A 23296-nucleotide genomic window follows, 5' to 3' on the forward strand; every position below is an offset into this window, starting at 1 on the left:
TCTGCACCAGGAAATTAAACAGATATTTTAGTTGACAATTGCAAGGATGAATTCCAATTGCAATTTAGGGGCTTAAATCCCTCACATTAGTCTATGGTTTTTCATTTCTGATCACCTCTTTAGCTGATCTATACAAAACACTGCCCAAGTCTGCCCATGAATTGATTTATACACTAGAAATAAATAAAATTGTTTCTTGCAATTTCTCATTTGACTCTAAGTTCCTCTAAAGTTCTTTCACAGACCCCCCTTATCTTGATCAATCATCCACATTAATGTAGTTGTAAGAGGAATTCAGCAAAATGAGGCCCTGCATGTCCAAGGCCAGCTCAAATTTATTCTCACGGATTAAACCAAAGTTCCCTAAATATGCATCAAAACCTTGCTTGATGAGCTGCCAGTAGATTAAATTACCCTGCCTGAAAAAATTGTTTGCCAGAACACAGGAAAGTCAGGTATTACCTAGGCTGGAGCCAGCTGACTCATTTTAAAACACAAAATATATCCAATTCCAGAAGAAATGAAGCTGACAAAAGGATGTGGGCAATAATCCTAAATCTGTCAAGTGACACAAGACATAGAGTCTGCTTGTGCAAAGCCAAATGGATGAACAGCAAGATAAGGCATTGGTGTAAGCCCTGCAAGCCCAGCCTTGCAAGCAACTCCAAGCACCTGCTGAGAGCAGAGCTCCACAAGCTGTCCTGCAGGTTACACTCAGTCTTAGCACTCATCCTGCCTTCACCAGGCTTGCCTGGGAGCTGGGAATAAGTGCCTGAGCCAGCCAGGTCTGCAGAAGCTCAGAGTGGAGCAGAGGCAGTTCCAGAGGCCGCACAGTGTTCTCACAAGAGCCCTGTCAGTGCCCACCTCCAGCCTGGGGAATTACTGAATCTACCCACGGCTGCAGCTGCAGACCCTCCTTGGCTTGGTGCTGACCCTAAAAACGCTTCATAGACGGCAGGGTGACAGCAGAGAAGCCACAGAAGCGCAGGAGTGCAGAGCTGCTGTTTGCTTACAAACACACCATCAATGTTCTGGAAGGCAGCAAACCCAAGCTGGGTGCCCGTTCAGGTGTGTGGAATCCTCCTTCAGGAAGAGGGCACCTCCTCTACGTCTCTCTTCAGCTGTTATTAACCTGTTATTACCCTTTGGCCATGAGCACGCAGAGCTGCTGCTGCTGGCAGTGCAGGCTCCTGAGCGACACTGGCCCGGAGCCCGCACGAGTGACCGCAGGACAGCCCTGTCACAACTGAGCGACACCAACCCGCCCTGCTCAGTGCTGATAAGAGCGATGAGGAACAAGCCTGCCTTTATCTCTGACCTCTCGCTGCTGAAGCGGCTATAATAAAGCAAAGACAGAGATGGCTACAGCAGCACAGATAAAGCTGCGCTTAACAGACACTAAACTGCTCCGTAACACAAGAGACCTGAATACAGCTTTCATCAATAAGCATCACACATACAAACTGTATTTTCAACAGAGCAAAACCAGTTCTACCATTACTCCAGCAAGAGTAACGCCAGTCACTGCTGCGGGAGCTGCACTGTGCTCTAAAGCAGGAACACTGATTCCCTCTGAGCTAGTCAGCTTTGCACCGGCAGCGGCTCGGCGGCCAGCACGGGGAGGAGTTACAGGGCGCAAAGGATGGGTGCATGTGGGTGCCCGGAGCCAGGGATGGGTGCCCGTGAGTGCCCGGAGCCGGCGGTACCCCCGGCGGGCCCCCTGCCCTCACCTTGCCGCTGGGCGCCATGGCGCTGGTGGCGGGACGCGGTGCGCCGCGCTCAGCGCTCCGCCCGCCCCGCGTCCCCCCGGGAACACGGCGGCGGCGCCTCGCGTTCCGCGGCGGGGGCAGCGCCGCCTAGCGGCGGACTGGGGCTCGGGCGTGGCCGCTGCCGGCGCAGCCGGTTCGGGACCGGCTGAGGGGAAAGCTGAGGTACGGCCGGGCTATGGGAGAGGGGAGATCTTCCCTCATCTTTCTCCTCAGGGCTCCCCGCCCTCCCTCCAAGTGCCACATCTCGCAGGCGTGGCTGTCATCTTGGCCGCAGTTCGGGCGGAGCGTAGCCCAGGACAAGCCCGAGGTAGGTGAATGGGGTCCCTGAGGAGAGGCGGGCCCAGAGCAGGTGTCAGTGACCCTTCTGCCCTGCCCTGTCCTACAGCACCTCCCGTTGGGTTACATCCCAAACCAATGTAACCCCGGCTGGCAGCCCAGCCCCACAGGCACTCACTTGTCCCCCACCAGCAGCACTGGGGAGACAATAGGGAGGGTTAAAGCTGGAATACTCGTGGGTTGAGGTAACGAGAGTATAATAAGAAAAGCAAGAGCCATGCACACCAGCAAAGCAAACCAAGGCATTTATTCACTGCTTCCCCAGGACAGGCAGGGTTTCAGCCATCTCCAGGAGAGCAGGGCCCCAGCACGTGCAATGGTGGCTATGGCCAAATTTCCACACTCCAAACAGCCCCTCTTCTTCCTCCTCCTCCTCTCCCCTTTATATACTGTCATGTTATATGGTCTGGAATACCCCTTTGGTCAGCTGGGGTCAGCTGTCCCACCTGCATCACTCCCAACTCTGTTGGAGCATGGCCATACAAAAAGCAGAACAGGCCTTGGCTCTGTAAGCTCTGCTCAGCAATAACAAAAACACCTCTATATTATCAACCCTGCGTTCAGCACAAACCCAAAACACATCCCCATACCCAGTGGTGTGAAGAACATTAGCTCTATCCCAGCCAAACCCAGCACATCACCCCAAAGGGGCTGTCTCCAGGGCTCCCCAGCCTCCTCTTTATGGCACCCCAGAATCCCACAGGACACAGCCTGCTGGGGAGCAGCCATTCGCCTTCACTACTGGAACAGGGATTTCACCTGCCCAAAGCATCCCAAAGGCGCATTCTGCCCATGAATCACCAGGGTCAGGTTGGTTTCATTAAACACTGGCACAACACTAGCTTTGTCCCACCATTCACAACAGAGAGAATTTCTGAACCACATTGCATCCAGGCTGTTAGATCAAACTGGAACCCACTGATTTTAAGAAGTCCTAGTAAAATAGATGCTATATCAGGTAAATCTTGGTACCCATTGGCTATGAAATCATTAGAGATATATGAGAATGGCAAGTATTTCATCACATGTATTTAGTGCTTCTTGTTCTGCATTACCTTCCCTGTATCCTTTGAGGGTATCATTACCGTTACCAGTGAAAGTGTCTTTCACTTCTAGGTATATCTCAAAACCCATATATTACCTATAATTATTCTCAAAACAGAGCTCCAAGTGGGGATACTAGTATAGCTACAAAAGAGTAAATCTTACATGAACACTTCAAAAATCTTGTACCAGAAGACGACCCTACAAACACAAGTGTTTCCTTTTTATACTGAGTGATGTCTGAAGACAAAAATCCCCTTTCCCTCCTTACTACACTGCCATGCTTTGGGAATACTGGTAATTGAGGGATTCTCTCTTCAAAGCACTTTGCATATCAAAGGAACAGAGTAGCTTGGCAATGTAACAAACATTTTAGGGAAAACCGGTAAACAAAAAACCCCAGTCAGCTACTGCCAGAGAAAAATCTTGCATTGTCTTCCTGAATGTCTCTGAGGAGATTTCAGATTAATCAGCCAAGGAAATCAGGCTGCTTGCTATCATTATTATTATTCCTGATGTTATCTTAGTCCAAAAGCCCTCCCTTGGGCTCACAACCAGGCAAACCCCACTCCAGCTGATTTCCAGCAGAGCTTGAATTCTAGGCACAAGACAGGAGATGTGCACACACACAAGGGAAGAATAGAGAAACAAGAACTCATCAATTTAATCAGCAATAGCTTTTCACACACCAGCAGAAAATCATTTTGCAAGGCATCACGATCAATGAACATTTTATTTTTATGCTGGGGTTGGAAAGTAAAACCTCAGCCCTGACTGCTGGAACAGAATATTGACATAAACCCCTTCTCTCTGACTCCTAGGTTTGACATGAAAGCTGAATCCCAGGCTTTGGTCCAAGCTCTTGCAGCTAGAGCTGTAATTGCAGACATTACTTAGGGAAGCCCAATTTGGGCCAGAACTGGGAACCTCTGGTTGCAGAAGGTTTGTATGGCCAGCCCAGGTACCAGTGTCCCATTTCCTTACAAAGTCTGAGTAAAACTAAGGACACCTATAACCATGAAACTCAATCTGTGATATTCCTGTCCTTTAGCTCTCAGTCTGACATGAATGGGGGCTTTTAGCTCTCTGGCAGAATACACAAACAATAAACCAAAACATTTCCACTTCACACCTTCATGCTGCCAAATTTCTTCAGAGCTGTTTCCACCATTCAAAGGAAAACTGGCTAATCATTCCTGAAACAAACCTTAACCCACATTTCCTTTTCCTTTTGCAAGTCTGAACAGAGCTCCCTGATTGGTAATCATCAAATCTGACTAATCAACTCCATCTGGGGCACCAGGGCTTTGTTAGCCTGAATGAAGATTTGAGGATCTTTGCTTGTGAAAGCATGGAAAAAAAAAAAAAAGGCTGTGATTAATTGTTTATTTCTCTTGTACAGAATGCCATTCTCTGGGTATAAATAATAAATATATGACATCTCAGAGGACTCAGGATCCAGAGTGATCAGCTGTAATCTCATTCACACCAAAGTGTGTCCCACCTTAGTGTCAGTGAGGTTTTCACTCATTGCTCTGCTCATTCCTTGTTTGATTAATTCCCCCCCAGACCAAGCCTGGATGAAGTAAGCACACTCCTGGGAAGCAGCAATGAATGGTCTGCTTTGTGCTTAACTTCACTCAATGCCTTTACAAGGCAGCAAGGAAAATGGCTTCCCTGGTTTTTTACAGGAAGGAATGTATTACCCAGAGAGTTACAGCTGAGACCCAGCTGCTTATGGCATCTCTGAGCAAATGTAAATGGCTTAAATGTAAAAGTAGCAAGATGACTTGGCCTTTCTCCCTCTTTACCCACAGGGTAAGACTTTGGATAAATGCCTGGTGGAAAGATGAATACCACAGCCATCTGGGATCTAGCCCAATAGCTTTATTGAAATGGATACATGAAGCAGAATTTCCTACAGAAAAATAGAATTAACTTTGCAATCATTACCTATTCTTTGCCTGGGATCATACATAAAAGTGGGTGCTAGCTGCAAACTGAGGAATTATGAACTGAATTTTTCACATATAAACAAAGCAGGGCAAACACACTGTGACACCAATCAGCTTTGTATTTCCATCAGTACAAGCTTGGCAGCAGGCTGGAAGACAAAGTAGATGGGAAATTGGCACCCAAAACAAAGCAGAGCTTGGAAGCACATGTGTTAGCAGCCTCCTACACTGGGCTTTGTGAGGTGTGTAGTTGTCTTCTCCCAAGAGATCTTTCCAAACACCTGCTTGAAAGCACATGCCAAAACTGCGGTGCAGACTAACACTGGTATTTATTGTGTCTGTTTGGTGATTTCTGATGGCCCTTCCCAAGGGATGCAAGCCTCACTCACAGTGTTTGCTTAGTTGCTTCTGTGGAATACACCTGCAGGGAAAAGATCCACTCTCTAAAGCAAAACTGGTCTTTGGCTTTGAGGTTCAGCTCCAAGTCCACAGGGCTTGTTCTCTGTCTGTGACTCAACAACATTTGGCACATTAAAAACTGTGCCTTTAATAAACTGGAAAATAACTTCTAAAGAATCCTTTGAGGGATTTAACAGTTTTCATCTCTTGGTCTATCTACTTTGTCCATTTTCAGTTAAGTTCATGCAATGCAAAGAAATGAGCCTCTTAGGAAACAAAGACATTACTGCAATGAGAAAATTAGCAAAACAGGAAAGATTTTACCACACCATCCAACCTTGCATGAAAACACAAAAGAAAAACATAGGAAAGAGAGGTAATGAGTAAAGACATATGTTGACTCGGGGTTTGTCCTGCCAGGCACATTTCAGTACAGAGGCTACTGAATAGTGGCAAATGGATCACAGCTGATAAACTACTTCAAAGCAGCACACCCAGACCTCCTAATCCCACAGGACTGCAGAGAAGAAATGGCTCTTCAAATTCCTCAGCATGGAGCTGAGAGACAGAGGCTCCATGTCTGCAGTTCCTCTCCCACTGGGGAGTCACTATTGCTTTCCCTTATCACTGCTCCCTGCCCCAGCTGCTGAATTTACAGCTTTGTCTTTCCCTTCTCCAGATTATGCAGTAGTTACACATTCCTCAGGCAGAAAAAACCCCCCTTCCACTGGCTGTTGTACACCAGCAGAGGCCTTATCAAGTACCACAGAGAGGGAAGGCATGAAATCACAGGCCAACAGTGTTTACAGCCCATTTTCCCCCCATGTGGTTTTTACCTTTTCCACACTGTCATGGAGTCACACTTGAGAATCACACTCTTCTGCAGCTTGCCTGTTCTGTCCTGCAGAATTGCTGCCCATCCAGTAGTTCTTCCACCTGCTGGTTTTTATTCCCAATGAATTAAATGGCATGGATGTCTCACAAGTTGAATCCTGGTTTCTTTCCTCTTCCAAGCCATTTATGAAATTGCAACAATAATTTTTTTTTTAGCTTTTATCTTCTTAGCCATGGTGCTTGCCATCCCCCTCATTCTGATAACACTTCCAGATTTCATAAGAACTATTTTGACTTCAGCCAGGTCGTAAAAGGACACTGCACAACACAAGATGGCCAGTCCTGGGAATAACCACTAGGCACAGCTTAAGATGTATCACTCTACCTGCTTTTGCAGCTATTTTTTCAGGCACCAAAATGCACAACACTTCCCAGCCTGCTCAGGAGAATATAATTTAAAACAGCATCCAAGCCTCACTAAATAAAATAAGGAAGGTGGGAGGATGATTTAACAACATTTGTCCTTAAATCCCCCTGGTTTTCCTTTTACTTATTACGTTCTGAGTATCTACTAAAGGTTTAATTATTTACTACACTACTTTCCACTCTCTGGAACCCAGAGAGCCTCTAACTCCCTGACACCTTTGCCCTTTCTCATCCCTTTACTATATTTATAATCTCACACATGACTTTCAAGGGAAATCATTAAAGCTTGCTTTGGCCAGTTTTATATTTGCCTTGGACGGAATTCACCTGACTCAGCTGATTTGAAAACATCTCCACTGCAAAGCTCTGACATTTCCTGTTTTATCTCTAATCACTTTTTGCTGCTGATGTTAATTGTGTTGCTGCCTGATTGCAGATGACCTTTGTAAATGGACAGTCTTCCACAGCTGTCAATTATTTAATTAGCTCAAAAGGCAGAAACATATGCTGTGGGTCCAAAGGTTTCATCCCAGCTGAATCTCATGTAACTGTCAGGAGGAGACTATTTAATGTAATTTAATTTTTTAAATTTATTTGTTTTTCTGTAAGAAGTAAAGAGAATATTAAAGTTGCAAAAGTCCAGCTCCAAAATACCAGGAATTTCTGACATTAAAGTTTCTTTTCCAACCTTAACCAAGTATTTCTCTATGCTGTGATACAGACTGAACTACAGGACCAGGTACTTTTTGACAATGTCATAACCTATTTCAATATATATTGGGATAAAGTTAGGGCTGTGCACTCAAGGAGTCATGAGACTCTTGCCTCATTTATTCCAAAAATTTGGAGGCAGAGAGTGAAAGAGGAAATTCTTATGATTATGGTAACTAAATGGCACTTTAAGAAGTAAAGTCTGGTTTTGTTCAGAAGATTGGCAGTAATCTGATATAGGTATCACTTGAACCAAGTCTCTCACGAGGAACCACTGGTTGTGTGAATCACATTTTCTTAGTGCTCAGTTTGAGATATGTCAGATCTGCATAAATGTTGAGCACTCACAGGCATTTGTGAATGGAGGTTCACTTTCAAAACAGAAAATGTAGGGGGTTAGAATATAAGGCAGTATAGAATATAATCTTATCCCCTAAAGAGTTGCAGCTGGGTTAGTTATTAAAGATTAGGAGCAGGCTTGATTTTAACAGGCCACAGCTGTAGCCAATAAGATGAGTGTTATAAAAGAGTGGATTGGTTGGTTGAGGGAACTGCAGTCACTTGGCTGCTGTGAGGACAAAGAAGAGTCAGTGCCTAGAGGAGCTGCCTACAAGAAACATCAAGGAGGTACAAAACTCTAGCAATATAGAACCCTTGTAATGTAATGATAATGATCTCTTGCACTATAATGAAAACAAGAAAGTGCCTCATTATGTTAAATGTTAAAAAAAAAAATCATCTGCAAGGGGCAGCTCAGAGGAGCACTGAGCCTTTTTAAACTTTTGTGTATTTTAAAATATTGTGCTTTTGTTATCACATGTTATTGGAAAAGCAAAAACCCAAAAGTATTTTTGAGAAGAATGTATACATTACAGTGGCATGTATTATTGAGAGATTGCTTTGTGCAATCTGTGAAAATGGGGTTTGACCACACTCTCAAATATAAGGACAAACGAAAATGCTGTATTTGCTTCTCACTAAATGTTCTCCTATGGCCCACTCTGTAAGCCTGGCAAGCCAGAGAAAGAGCAGCATGCCGTCCTGAGGATGAAGATGGTTCCAGATTGCAGACCTATGAGGAACAGGAAGGGAGGAAAGGATTCATTTTATATTCATATATTTAAAATTAGTATGACATAAATTCTTAGCCTTTCCGTTGCAATTTCGTGGCGTGTAGACCTCTCTGGATGCATTTCTAAAGCGGAGAGAAGGACTGCAGTGGCCTTTTATCCCCGTTTTTCAGTTCAGCCACTGGAGGGCAACGTGATCCCAGACACCAGGCGGAGGCAGCTCTGCAGCCCGCCGGAGTAGGGAGCGTCACCCAGCAAGCTCTGCCGAACTGGAGAGGAATTTCTGCACATTAATCTGGCAGAAATTAGGTAATAACAGCAGCAAGAAACCACACGCTCTTGCATTTTAGCTTTGGGGGAGGTAGATTTAAGCATTTCTTAATGCATTTAAGGTTTAGGATTGCTTCACGGGTTCTAAATCCGTGGATTAGCCAAAGGATTTCTGCAGGCAGTGATGCAAGAGCCACTCAGCCTGGGATCACGAGAGGCGAAATATTTCCCACTGCTAGGTAACTGAAAAGCCCCAGACGTGTGTCTGCAGACTTTTCTGGATTAGTGGTTAAATCTTTTACAATAAATTATTTGTTTATTACGTTTTGTAGGGCTATCTGCTTATGTAGGGTCTGGTTTTCTTTCAAACAAATACAAATAGTTGGGCTCAACTGAGCTCCAGAGCACCTGGGTTCCTGGAGAAGACCAGAGAGATCATGTCAGGTATATGTACTTTGGGGAAAGCAACAGCCCAGCAAAAGTGCATCAAATAGTGTTTGGAAAAATGCTAAAGCCAGTGTCTTATGAAGAGGTGGTAAGTACCAGGTGGTTGCTGCTGTTTCAGCTGGGGTTGTGGCAGAAGCAGGATCTCATCCATCTCGCTCTCCCGGCGCCCTTTGTGTGGCAGCCTGTATCTCACCGCTGCCTGTGCAGTGCCTTTGTTGGCAGCCATGAGCGCTGCAGCTGTGTTTGCAGGGGCTCTGCAAAGCGCTTTCATGCAGCAGATTGTTCAGGACAAGCGAGCTGGGATAACTCGCTGCATGAAGGATTTGCTTAGCAGATGCACAAGGATAAGCCTTTAGTATCCTCCCCTTTAGTTTCATCCTGCCCTCACAGGCATCGTGCGTGTTTGCATGCACACACACACAGGGGCTGGCTAATAATCTAATTTAATCCTTGCAGCACAGGATTTTGTTCCTTATCCATTCAACTGTGGGAAGGGATGAGGAATCTTCAGCTGCCAAACAAGGCTCTTTCGGAGCTGAGAGGATCCCATTTTAAATTTCTATCCTTTTGCTTGCACCTGGAAGCAGATTGAATCAGACTGAAAGGATGAAGTTTTGAATATTTTGAAAAATATTTGCTTGAATTGCACTTTCAAAATGGAGCATTGCAGCACTGAGGAGGGGACGTTATGTTTTAATTCTTGTGAGTTTCCTGTTTGTACAGCTTTGAGGGACAAAGCAGCAATGTGAAGGAGGGAGCTTATATTTGAGAGGAAAGAAGGGATTAGGATTGGTTTCTATTTGTGTAAATTGATGCAAACCCATTACATTAGCAGATATGTGACAGTGTAGAGACAGGGGAAGAATAATTTCAAGTTTTCCCTGTCAGTTATTTTGTTTCACAGAAATTCCTTGGAAGGAAGTCATCAAGATGACAATGAGTTCTGCAGGCTTTTTTTTTGTACTAGACATTCCAGACAGACCTTTAATTTTTTATAATGATCTATTGAAATAAATGGCAAATTTAGCCAACACAATAGACTTGGTTTTAGGGTTGAACTGGAGCCTCAGAGCAATCCTGCTGTAATCATGGGGCTGGCTGAAGTCACCACCATGATGTGAAACTTTTGCCTTGGAGCCTGTTTCAATATTAGAGTCCATTGCTCCAGCGGTGTTTAATCGCATTAGAGACAAGCCAGTGCTGTAATCACTGTGAGTCACTGAAGGCAGCTCCACCAACACACATTTAGGGAGAACTGAGACACCATTGTCAGTGACACTGTGTGCTTTGGGATGATACTGCTCATTATAGTAAATATTTCACTTTTTTCTTTACTACATGGAGATGCTATGAATTATTTCTGCTCCTTTCTTAGGTCACAGAGGAGCTCATTTGAATAAATTAATGAAGGTTAAAATTGCTTGTGTTTGTTAATTCTGCATGCCATTTTTCTGTGGATAAAGTGTTAAGGAAAATCTCCATTATCACGGAAGGATATTCTAGTAATTGCCTATAATTATAAGGGCATCTCACTACAAGTAAATTTAAGTACATCATTAGAAACTGACACTTTGGTACTTCAGGACAAGATTGTATTTTAGAAAGAAAGACTGAATAAAATGCATGCTCTCCTTAGGTTGACTACCCCAGGAGTTGTTGGATTCATGCCCAGCACTGACACTATAAAAGCCATTCCCTTTATTTATGATATTTGGGGTGTTCAGATCACAACTGCAGGTTATTCAGATAATCAGGCTAGAATAAATTAAGCTATATTTGTGTTATATCCTAATGAGCTGGTTTGCTGGTGTTTTGTAGTAGAAATAATTGATTCTCTTACCTTATCACTGTAAGAGCAGAAAGAATTTGGCATATATATGAAGATAGTCTAAGGCACCTTCAAATATACTTGTCTTAATGTACATTAGTGCTGGAGGAACTTGTAATAAACCATGCTCTGGGGGAACATGTTGCCTGGGAAAGGGGGGATTTATCCTATTTGCAGGCAGAATAGACTATCAAAATCAGTAGTTATCCTTTTTTATCTTGTAAAGCTAAGTGTGCACCTGGAAGAAATGGCTGGGACAAGGAGCCCTAAGACAAGGAGATCACATCTAAGATTTGTATCTTAAGGGGCTCCAGGTCAAATTTACCCATGGAATATCTAATTTCAGTGGATACAAACCACAATGGATTTTAGCTGCTGTAGTCTGGGAATACGGTTCTATGTTTTAGCACACTAAAAGCAAGGGCATTTTTATAACACAGGGAAAAATGCATTGTTGGGCTGACTCAGGCATTCTCTGTATCTTAATGCATTCTGACAGACTTCAGCTACTGTGTAATGACATGAGATTAGGAGAACTGCAAGTTAATGGAACTGGGTGACCAGGGGGGGATACATGACAGACCCTCATGCCTCATTTCTCTGGACTGCTTGTTTGTATGCAATCACACTTCACCTGTTATGTGGAAGGATGCTTTGGGGATTTTTGGGCTGCCTGGTAGTTTACCTGGACCTAACACACAACCACAAGCCCTCCCTCATCATTAAGTGTCTGCCTGTTGGAGGAGAAATCACGCTTTAGTAGTAAAGACAAGCAAACACAATGTCTGTTCTAATTCATCAAATTAATTGAAAAGTTGTGTTTCTAAGTGGATTAGCCCTTCCTGAATTTGATTCAAGTTGTTGTGTTTTGTTTTTTTTTTTTTTTTTTGTTTTTTTTTTGAGTTCCCTTTTCCATTCAGGGAATAAACGTGCGTGGACTAATCTAGGGATGAAAACACATGAACACAACTGCCTCACATTGCCAAATGCTTGGAAAGAAGCAGGGAGGGCACTGATCCCATAGATATTTCACTGCCTGGGACAAAAAGGGGCTGCATAAATGTTGAGCCAAATTGTGTCCATCACAGTGCAGAACTGTGTTCTGTGCATCCTTATTTTCTCTCTGTAATGCTAGTGTAATTGCATGCTCCAGTGTTCAAGAGCACACTGGAGTGGCTGTTTTTAGCTAGTGGTTGCAGCTTCTGAAAGGTACCTGTGAGGAGTGGTTATGAGGATCCATTGTGCAGCCTCTGCTGATAATCTCAATGAGGAATTACAGGATCCTGACCTTAGGATTCAAAGCACAGGCTGGAGGGTCTAGAAGGGTGAATTCGAGGGACTTACAGTGGGTAAAAGCACACTCATGCTGTTATTGGTTCAGTCCTCAGAGAAAGTGAATGGGGTGGGTAAGTCAGCAGGCAGAACTAGCACCTCCTCTCCCCCTGGTGAGATACATGGGGCAGCCACACAGGTGTGCTTTGCCTGATGCAAAGATCTTCCATAGGAGTCTCTCACTGATAACCATTATCAAATTATTACCTTGCACCTCAGAAATGAGAACTGCACAGGCTAATGAGCTAATTCTCTGGGCCCACTATCTCCATCTCACAGGAAGCTGAGTGTCCTTTGTTGTTTTTCACTAGAGGTGGCAAGTCCCCAGCAGACATCTACCACGTAAGGAATTCTGTTCCCTTGGCCGTGTTTGCAGCAGGCATCAAACCAAAAGCACCTTCCTGCTATTTCAGCTGTTGCACTTCCAGTTTGAGGGAATTTCCTACAGGTAGCTTTTTGGCTCAAAGAGATGCTTTACTGAAGCTGTGCTAGCCCTCAGCTAGGAATTTTGTTTGGGTTTTCTGAAGATCCATCTTTCCTTCTTAGAAGAAAGAAGATTTTAAATAAGTGTTTTCCCTGCACAAGCAGGAGAGTAGGGCTGTAATACGACTATGTGTGAGACATCCAAAGGTGTCATTTAATATTTAGGCACCTCGAGGAACTGTGCTGGTGGATTCTCCTTTGACTTAGCAGAGTCATGCCTGAAGTACCCAAGGGTTTTAAGAAATCTTCCCAGCACAGCTTTAAATAGCAGCTCTAAGTCACAGACACACAAACCATGTTTGAAGAGTTAAAAGTACTTCCTGTTTTGGTATGGAAGTGTGTCCCCTGCTATAGATCCTTGTGGCTAAAGCTAAACAGACACCCAAATGAGTAAAATTAAATCAAAAATTTTCTTTTGTGAGCTATGAAGTAAAAATAAAGAACCCAGGCCCCAAAGATATATGACAATTCTAGATAGGCCCTGTTTAACAAGGGGTGGAACTTTGACCCATTTCAGGTACACTTTAAAGTGGATTTTCAAACACAAGGAATTCTAATCAATTATCAGCACAGAATGACTGTGTCCATTCCACACCACTGATTTTAACACAAAGTAAAACAGAAGCATGAGAGCAACAGTCCTGTAAAGCCACATACATCTTTATTCTCCACCCAGGCCAGCAAGGATGGGAAAAGGGAATGCAATTAAAAATAACAATCAGCAAACAGTATCTTTAATTAAAAAACATCCAGACTAGAGCAGCCAGAAACACTCAACAATCAGAATAACTGGAATTCCCTGCAGTCTGACAGTGGCACATTACTTCAAGCAGAAATTACTTGATTCTGAAAGCAGGGTTGGACAAGACAAAAACTTGTGCTTTTTTCTATTACAACAATTGATAATTATTATATATTTTGCAACAGGCAAACTGCTACAGAGGACAATGGGCAAGAGAGAAAGCTATCCAGCTGCTTAGAGAAAAGTCTGAATTAAACTTTTACAAATAGCACCAAAACTAACCCCAAGCACCAGAACTAACCCCAAGCTTGAATAGCCCCCACCAAAATCAATGACAGAATGCCTTGAATTTAGCAGAGCCAATGAAAGCTTAGTTAAGTGTAAAGTAGAAAACACATGATGGATTGTCCCAGCATATCCCCCAAACTGTGACCTCCAAACCCAGAAGCACAGCTGCACTGCAAAGGGAGGGTACTATGACTCCTCTGATGCTCCTTTGTGTCTATGTAGCAGTAAGAGGCACAGATTTGGTTTTGTCTACACTCCAGAGGGCTGTTAGCAATCCTGAAAGCAAATCCTGCAGCTCAGCAGACATTTCACATGGATGTATTCTGTAATGAGCTGGTATTTATCATTCGAGCCCTCTGTAAGCTGAAGGCTCTTTGTGCTACTGACCCCAGCCTCGAACAGCTGCTGTTTGGCAGTGACAGCTGAATTGGGTTTGTCCCTCTGCAGCAATGCACACTTGCCAGCCATCCTTTCCCCAAACTTGTCTGCTGCATGTTGGGGCCAAGATACACAATCCACCCCTTTCATGCCAGCAGTGTCCCTTTAGGCAAAGCGTGAGAACGCTTGTCAGTGAACCTTCCTTTTCCTTAATGCTTGTTAAGCATCACTTATTCCCATCCTTCAGCTATGTGGGAGCCTGCAACTTCCATGTGGAGAGTGGCTGCACTGGGTCACTACAGCCTGCCAGCACTGGCATGGCTTATCCTTAGCATCTCCATTAATTCAGAGGCATATCAGCCTGCCTGATTGGAACAGGCCTGTGAAAGGCATTCCACTGCTTGAACCAGTCCCAGGCAGATGTCAGCCTCTTTGAATCCCTCTAAACTACCTGATGTTGTCTCACAGATTGGGGTCTATTTTATTATTTTTTTTCTGGAAGTTGGTAATTGCTTTGAAAAACTTCACCAGTAAAAAATGATAGTAGGAAGCAACAAACACAGCCTGGCTCTACCTGTGCCCAGGGAGCACCACTGCTTTCCCAGTTAAGTGTGGGGCCAAGGCTGCTCTTAATATTTGGCCTGTGCATTATTTACAGTTGAGCCTTCATCCAATGCTAAGAGGCTCCTTTGACCTCCCAAGGACCAAGGATGCAGCAGGAACTATTTATTTCTCTGTGTCAGGACTAGAGGATCAGATGGAATTTGTTTATACATCACCAGTTCCCAGATGCTCTAACCAGGACAGTCAGTGTAGTCTTGAGCTCAACCTTAAAATGCAACACAAAGCATTAGTTTCTGTGAAATCCAGCTTCTGAATGGTTTCTTTTTACCATCCCAAAAGTAGAGCAGCAGTTCCCTCCTCCCGATAGGGAGACCGGGGAAGTGAGACACTACAGAGACAGGAGTGACTGTGCAGCTGACAGACTGCATGTCACACTTACCTACCTACATGCAAGCAAATGGTGGCTCCTCTGGCTTGGGCCTCACAGACTTTCCAGCAGCACCAGCAGTGGAGCACTGAGAAAATTAACTATGTTTCAGATATGTTGCTCACTCCCCATTAGAATCTGCTACAGTTTTATTTTCTCATCTCCTTCTTAGGCCAAAACCCCAACAGATTATGGAGAATAAAGAACTTTTCTGCTAGTAATTTTTTTAAGAGACAATTAAAATTTCTCCAGCCTATGGTGGCCACCTCCCCTGGTCAGGGAGCCTGCTATGATGCCATGAAAAATCCAAAAAGGAGGGAAACCCATTACAAAAATGAGACATGAGGGGAGGAGGACGTACAAACCATTGCTCTTCGACATAATTAAAGAGGAAGAGGGATGGGGTGGGGAAGGTGACACAGATTTCCAGAGGCACAGATTGCCTGGACTCCCCCATTCTGGAAAGGGAGGTCCGACAGCTCTTCCATAAGAGCAACTTGAAAACCAGAATAACTTGTTTCAGAGCCCTTTGCATCCTAAGTGCCTTCAACTCCACCTCTAAATCCAGGTGCTGCAAGTCCACACCTGCATTGCAGTGAGATGTTAATGGATTGTCCCCTCCTTAGGGGCAGACACCTCCTTAGAGCAGGTGTTTCCTCCCTATAGTACACCTGTTTGCACTGCACACTGCGTATGACTCCTGTAGATTGTTCCTCCCTAGCAGTGCACATACCAAGAGATCCACTGCAGAGGTGTTCCAAGCACCTATCTGAGCACCTGCAGCCACTTGAGGGTTCTTGGTGACAGCCTCATCAGGTCCCCCCACACCACATTACAAAGCAAGCTCTGCTCTTCCATCGTGGGATGGGGCTGTTTCAGGTCAGTGCAGAACTCACCTGCCTTCATTGGCAGCTATGCTGTCCTCTCCCACTATTCCAGTGGTCTGTGACACTGGACTCTGACAGTGCCTAAGCAGTCAGCCTGCCTAAGTTAGCTGCTTTTGTTGGAAGGACTGGGAAAGGACCCTTTCTAAGAAAACTGCAGGAACATCACACATTTTGCAATTTAGCCTTCACCTCTGAATGGGTTCCTATCTCTTGAAGTTCATCCCCCGAGCAGAGACTTCTTTTCACTGTGTCATAGGTCACTACTATTTCCTATTGCTGAAAAGTAAAGTCTTGACAGAAGTGGCCTTTTCATAATGTCTCTGCTACTCCACAAACAGCCAGAGCCCTGCAGACCTGGATTTTCTTACAACTCCCAGAAGCTGTAAATAGCTACAACACATGACAAATCCTTGGAAAGCCATGCACCTCCCCACCCAGAGCATGTGAAGCTAGCATTCTTGCATTCTGTGACATTTAAAGAGAACTCTCAGCCTAACATTTTATTCATTAAGTTTCTGTTTAAATATGTATGTATATTTTTTAAAAAAATCAGTGTGTTATTTTCTAGGTAAGAACACTGGTGTATGACCAAAATAGTCACCCAGGAGAAAGGCTCAGACTGCTGAGGTGTCAACCCCCTGTGCAGAGCTCTTGCCAGAGAGACTACCTGAGATATTGTCAGAATCAAGTAGCTCAACAATGCTGTATGGAGAACAATCTTCCAAGCCCAGCTTGCTGCAGAGCCAGCCACAGAATCCTTTCTCCATATCCCTGACAGCGTGCCACCAGTACCCAAAGGACCATGCTACCTGGGCTACAGCTGAATACAGGCCTAGGGAGAAAGAAACAACCATAATTATAATTGGGTAGGAGATAATCAAAAAGGGACAAAAGGTGATTTTGTGCCAGAAGGTCCTCTCTTCATTGTACACCAAGAAGATGTTGTACCATGTAATGGTTCCATAGTAGAATGAAACCACGAAGGACACTACAAAAATGACGGGGAGGCAGATGATGGTCCAGAGGACGATGTGAGGTCCTCTGTCTAGCCCAACATCACATTTCTTCTTCTTCTCAGGTACATCTTCTTTAGGAGGTTCCTTTGACTTAGCCAGTTCCTGCAGCTCTTTATCTGTTAGGGTGACGTGGATGTCCACCATCTGACCCTTCTTCTTTCCCCTGGTGATTGTTCCAGTCAAGGTGACATAGCGGCTGTCTAAAGGCATGTTCCAGACACCTACAACACAGATAAACTCATCTACATCAGATTTATTTTCTGTACGAAGTATTTTGTGTAAATCTTCAAAGACCCCAAAGACAATTAGATAGTACATATGGAGTTGTATTTAGAATCAGATTTTAAAAGATGGAAGACAAGAAGCAATGCAGTATGAAGAAAATTACCACAAAAGAAAATGGAAGAAGAGCTAATGAGGAAAATGACAGGAATTCCAAATGATAGAAATCACAAGGGAGAAAACTCCAGTGTCTCCACTAGGGAAAATACGTGAAGGGAAAGTGCTGCAAGAGTATAGGAGAATGAGAGAGAATGAGACAGAGTAACTCAATTGAAAATGGTATACATATTTTCTCTGTTTACTTCATGGATTTATTCCTGAACAGCATGGACACTTGGGATTAATTAGATAAATATCACTGAGACTCTTGTTTTGGAATAAGCACATCCACACATGGAATTATACCTGAATAGCTAATATTTCACTTTACATTTGCATTGTAGCTCAATCCACATTAATTTTTGAAGTTTAGAAAAACTTAACAAACTATCATAAAATTATTTTTGCATTTTAAGAGATCAGTAGAGGCACCAAACTGGACAGTGCTGGTATATGTGTTAAAGCTACAAAGGGTCTGCTTTAGCTTTCAAGTGACATTGGTATAGGATGGGCCATGCAGTACTACTGGCCATAAACTCCTCTTTGGGGCTACAGCATAATTCCTCCTGGTCTTAATTCTGACTAGCTTGGAAGAAGGTCTTCTGAAACTCTTAAAAAGAGGCTGAGCAGCTTGAAGTGCTGCAAAAAAGTAGGAAGGCAGCAGGCAAGTAATGATAGGTCTGGGATCATGGGGGCACCTGGTGTAGCTGGTGGCCCAGGATCATTTGAGCCCCTCTCAGCCTGCACTGCTGACTCACAGGAGTATTTAGCCACATGACCTGCCTTCCACACTTTTTCCCTGCAAGGGCACCCAGGACAGATAGCAGAAGTGAAAGTGACTCGAAGATGCCCCATGATGACCTTGCCAAATAATCACCCTTCAAGAGGAAGCCGTGCTGAGTGCATGCAAACAGAAGGCAACAGCAAATCCTATATAATGAGTTAAATTCCCTATCAAAGGTAGAGCCACTAACTCCATCTGCTTCCATCCTTTCACTTTATGGGCAGTTGTTCAGGCATGGACAGCAGCTTGATCACGGCTTAGAAGGACATCATTGGCTTAATGGATGCATAGCACTGCAACCAGCACATCAACCCCAACCAGCACATACATTTAAAACTAACACTGTAGCAATAACCAAAGTTTGCAAAGGACTTCAGGAGACATCCCAAATCAGCCTGGAATGCTTTCTGTTTCAGAGCATTTTCATGTATGAACTCAAGCTCTCCTTGCCTGCAGTCTTGGAGAGGGTTGGGCCCACAGTCACTTCCATTTGACCTTAGAGCATGATGGCATCAAAAAAGCTTATGTGAAGTGAGTGTTCTCAGGACTACATACCATCTGTCATAGACTGACCCAGGAACTTGGAGCCTTCCTCAGAGCTCTTCTCCCCTCCTTCCTCATCCACCTGTTCTTCTTCCACCTTATTGTCATGCTCGGACCGATACACGATTATTGACTCGGGCCGGGACTCTTTCTTCTTCTTTTTCCTGCGGTCCATAGTGGCTTCCCCATCAAAGGTGACAGTGGTTGCCACAGCCCTTCTCATTGTGCCACAGCGAGGGCTCTGGCCTCCAGACTTGCTGTCTTTCTGCACAGTCTCCTCCATCCCGCTGCTGCTCTCAGTCACCTCACCTGGCATCTTGTAGCACCTGTTTCCAATCCAACAGCACCAATCCTGCACTTACAAGTCATTGATTAACAATGGTCCCATGGATGCTTTGTTCTGGTAAGATGTCCCACTGCTGGTATCCAAACTATGCACTCCATTCCCAGCCTAAAATGAGAGAGAAAGCTGAAAAAGTGTCTGTGTCTTACCAAGTAGAAAAGATTGGCAGAATTGTCCTCAAAAGAGTTACTTCTAACTGGTTTAAATGTCATCTGAAGATCTTTATTACTGTCCTGAAAATCAATTCTCTTACATGCCTACATGTTTTGTGGTGTCTAATTTATCTTGATTCTTAAGGTCCAGTTTTCACTAGAACAAACCAAAGCTACTGGAAAGAGTATTAACCTTTATAAGAAGGGATTAAACATAGCCAGCTTACTGGATGAATTTAACATTCCTCTGCAATGCTGGAAACAAACAGAAGACAATAGTTTTGGCCCAAAGGCATCAGAATAAGAGATTGAAACCATAGATGAAAAAGAAGTTGACCGATTTAAGGGACTGGCCTAGAGACAACTGCAACAGGAACACTGTGCTTGTCCAGCATTACAACAGCTATATTGGTGCCAGCCTTTCTCATTTTGAGCTTCTAATGATTTACTCCCCTCTGCAAAGACATTACAAAAATTAATCAAATTATGTCAAAATGAGTGATGTTTCAAACTTTAACAATTTAGCAATATGTAGTGTTGCCATACTTTAAAAATACAGAATATACAGTGGATTTAAAGCAAAATTATGATTAAGATGACTTTGGTGGAGAGGGAATTGGGAACCACAGCAAATTCTTCTGATTGTGCAGAGAAAACAACACAAGTGTTCACAAATCTTTTAAGCAAAAATCAATTTTTGCTCCTCATTCAAGCAAAGTTAACAGCGATATCAAGTGAAACTGTCATCCATGGGAAAGCTGCCTAAGTAAAAACATAATTAAACATGCATCGAGGCAGGCAAATCCTGCTCCATGAATATGGAAAAAGGGTTAATGGTTCTCAGATTCCATAACATTTAAGGAAAGTGACTGTTCCAAGTATTCATGAAGCATTTAGGTACAAATCTGAATACAATGAATAACATTTTAACAACTCTGAAGAGCTCTGTTGAACATTTATGTGAACATTTGTATTTAAAAAAATGCAACTGACCAATAGTTAAGCTTCTACCTAGTAACTGAGTCTTTCCTTTAACAGGAAACTAAGAAACACAAGTATCACAGTTTACAGCCTACATATTGCTGGGGAAATAGTTTTATTTGAAAGCATGACAGAAAAAAGTTAAGCATTTTTAAATTTGGCAGTATGGTCCTGGTCTTCCCACAGATCTAAGATTTTGCTGGTCTGTTTTGAAATTTTGTGCAGAACTTTAGATCAACTATTTATGCCTGGTATGCTCACACTTAAACACACCACACCCACACAAAACTTGTAATTGTATCACTTTAACACCTAAGACTGTGCCCATTAGGCTCTATGGAGCCTTGAAGAATTCAACAATTCAGATTATTTTTGTGCATTAGAGAAAATAAATCTTCCCTGGTGATCAGAAGACACATAAAATGGACTTAAAACCCCCCTCAAGATTCAGTGTACTCCAGAAGCCACACCACTTCTAAATTACTGGGCAGACAATACTTTGAGCTCTGCAGCATGGCTGGAAAGAGTCTGTTGCCATCACACCTGCAATAAAAGATGCACGTCTAAATTAGTAGACACACTGGAAAACAGAAATTCATGTAAGCTTTTGTTTGTTGGCTTTTTTGTTTGTTTGGGTTTTGTTTTGTTTTTGTTTTAATGCCTTTAGGGGTAAATGGAATTATTTTATGTAATGGAATAAACTCACTCTTTGTAGTAAATTCATTCAGGAAGTACAATAGACTCTAATATTTTTCACTGAAAATCAGCTGTAAAACTTCATGTTTTGCATCTATAAAACCTTGAAATTATGTGATTGAACCTAATGAGCCCCTGAGACAACAGTGAGATTCTGCTTCCAAAAGTGAGGAAAACAGGCCTGGAAACAGAGAAACCAAAAGCATCACTTTTGGAATAATCTACTAGAAGTGTGGAGACACAGTAGTTGATTAGATTCCCAAAGTTCCTGGCTGTAGTTCCATGTTCAGTCCCTACTGACTTGAGAAGGGGATCACTTACAAGTAACATTTAAAAATAACACAAAGCTACAGGCAAATATTTTTAGTGGGGCTTCTTTTTTTTCCCTAAAGTTGATCCAGCTGTGGCCTTGCTTAAACTCACAGTGGATGATAAGCTAATGTCAGTTCTCAGTGTGATGCCAAAGCCCACAGGACTATGTCATCCTTGACTGTGAAGGTGATATCCCTCCTGAATCTCTCATAGACAGGCACTGGCAATCTGTGTCCTGTTCTTGTGCTCACCAGGCAGGCAGACCCTGATTAATGACCAGAACATGCCCATGATCCCCAAGTTATCTTGCTGTGTCTGATGTTCCACCCCACTATGGCAGCCACTGCCTCTGTGAGTTACCACCAGGACAAGAAACACCTCCACAGCAGGGTAATCTGAGAGTGGCAGCTCAGTTTTTCCTCCTGCTGATAAAAGGAGAGGGAATGGGCCATGGGGGACAAGCCCCTAAGAAGCTCTGCTGCTGTGGCTGAGGCAAAGCCCTTGGGGTAAGGAAGTGAAGGAGCCCAGATTATTCTGTTTAAGGCACAAGAAGGTAAAATCTGATGTCAGTCTGCCTACATCAAAACCAAAAGTATGTAGGAGATACTTATGACCCAGCAGAGGAGGATATAGCAAGATAAAAAGCTGAAAGATGCAAAAAGGCAGATGTTAGGTAGGTGTTTTACCAAAGTGGGTAGGTGTCCCTTGGTATATCACTGGGTGATAAACTGTCGGGAAACTTCCAAATCTGGACTGGGTGTCTTGGCAGAATTTTGGTCACCTATACTTGACTAGAAGAGGGAAAGTCCTCTGGTTTTCATTAGAGAGCAGTCAGATTGAAGATCACAAAGACCCCTCCTGATCCTGAGCCTGTTCTCACAGTACATGTTTATTTTTGTCTCATCGGTTTCCCAATGAAGCAGCTAGAATATCCCCTGCCAGCTGGTCCAGAACTTCTGAACACAGCCCTTCAAAATACCACCCTCAGTCCTACATCCCACAGCTGAGTTGTGCTGAGTTGAACAAGTTCAAGCCTCAGTCCCATTTTTCCTGGAAATATTTTCTCTGTAGCTGCAAACAAGAAATGGGCACTTGCAGAAATCACAGCAGCGTACAAAGAGCTTCATTTTCCTCTCTTCCTTTTCTTTACCACTTCTAAGAATAAGACCAACCCTCAGCACTACACAGCTGTCCACAGCACCAGTTCCTTCAGCCACACACCAAAATCTTCCCCCTTTAAAAGCCTTGCTATGGAGCTGAAACATTAAAAATTGCTGTGCATCTCATACTAGTGATGCCCCCCACGTGGGTGCACAGGGGCAGGCAGGAATCTAATAACTGTCCATGGGAGGGAGGGAAAAGAAATGGTCACATTTCAGAGACAGCAAGGAGCAGTTTATTAGCCAAACAATTTGTTATTAATCTCCATATGAAAACAGATGGAGAACCCTGGGGAGGCTGCTCTGCAAAAGCACTTTGTAGAGTAATTTTTAGAAGCACAGTCTTCTGTTACTATGCAGGAAAGCTACGGCTGCTTATGCTTCCTGTGACAGTAATAGTCTCTGACACACAAAACAGGAGCCTAAAAGCTTGGCCTTGCACCATTTAGGTCAAAGGAAGCTTCTTCCATTGGTTTTCAGGGTTTGATCCTGCTGCTAACAGAATAGAAATTATCTGGTTTGGATGCAGACGGGGAGGAAGAGCCTTCCTGCAAGCTAATAAAATCTTTGATCTTAAATCCCAGCTACAGCACAAGTAACCTTTTTATGACTGCTCAGAGCAGACATGAGAGGAAAAAATGTAGACAGTAAGCAGCAAGGAGCATAAATTTTTATTTTTATAGTCACATAAAATGTACAACACATAAGAAGAACTGGCACAGCATCTTCACTCACATC

The 23296-nt window shown here is 43.6% G+C and overlaps 2 protein-coding genes across 3 annotated transcripts in view; both read right to left on the minus strand.

The window, feature by feature from the left end:
• The window catches only part of XRCC5 (X-ray repair cross complementing 5), a 49150-nt gene extending 47367 nt beyond the window's left edge, over nt 1-1783 (minus strand). For both annotated transcript variants that reach the window (XM_054277547.1, XM_054277546.1), the window contains exon 1: nt 1731-1783. In XM_054277547.1, the coding sequence (XP_054133522.1) occupies nt 1731-1748 (18 nt within the window). In that variant the 5' untranslated portion in view covers nt 1749-1783. The remainder of the gene's footprint in view (nt 1-1730) is intronic.
• Nucleotides 1784-16288: 14505 nt separating this feature from the next.
• Nucleotides 16289-19365, minus strand: TMEM169 (transmembrane protein 169). Its single transcript, XM_054277554.1, has 2 exons — nt 18927-19365; nt 16289-17427 (listed from the first exon to the last, which is right to left on the minus strand). Exons 1-2 carry the CDS (start codon nt 19228-19230, stop codon nt 16805-16807), a joined length of 927 nt encoding a protein of 308 aa, XP_054133529.1. The 5' UTR covers nt 19231-19365; the 3' UTR covers nt 16289-16804.
• Nucleotides 19366-23296: the final 3931 nt, after the last annotated feature.

This window comes from Melozone crissalis, unplaced genomic scaffold (genome assembly GCF_028551555.1).
Source record: "Melozone crissalis strain CALT ecotype California unplaced genomic scaffold, PUWL_Pcris_2 ptg000023l_1, whole genome shotgun sequence".
Taxonomy (NCBI): domain Eukaryota; kingdom Metazoa; phylum Chordata; class Aves; order Passeriformes; family Passerellidae; genus Melozone; species Melozone crissalis.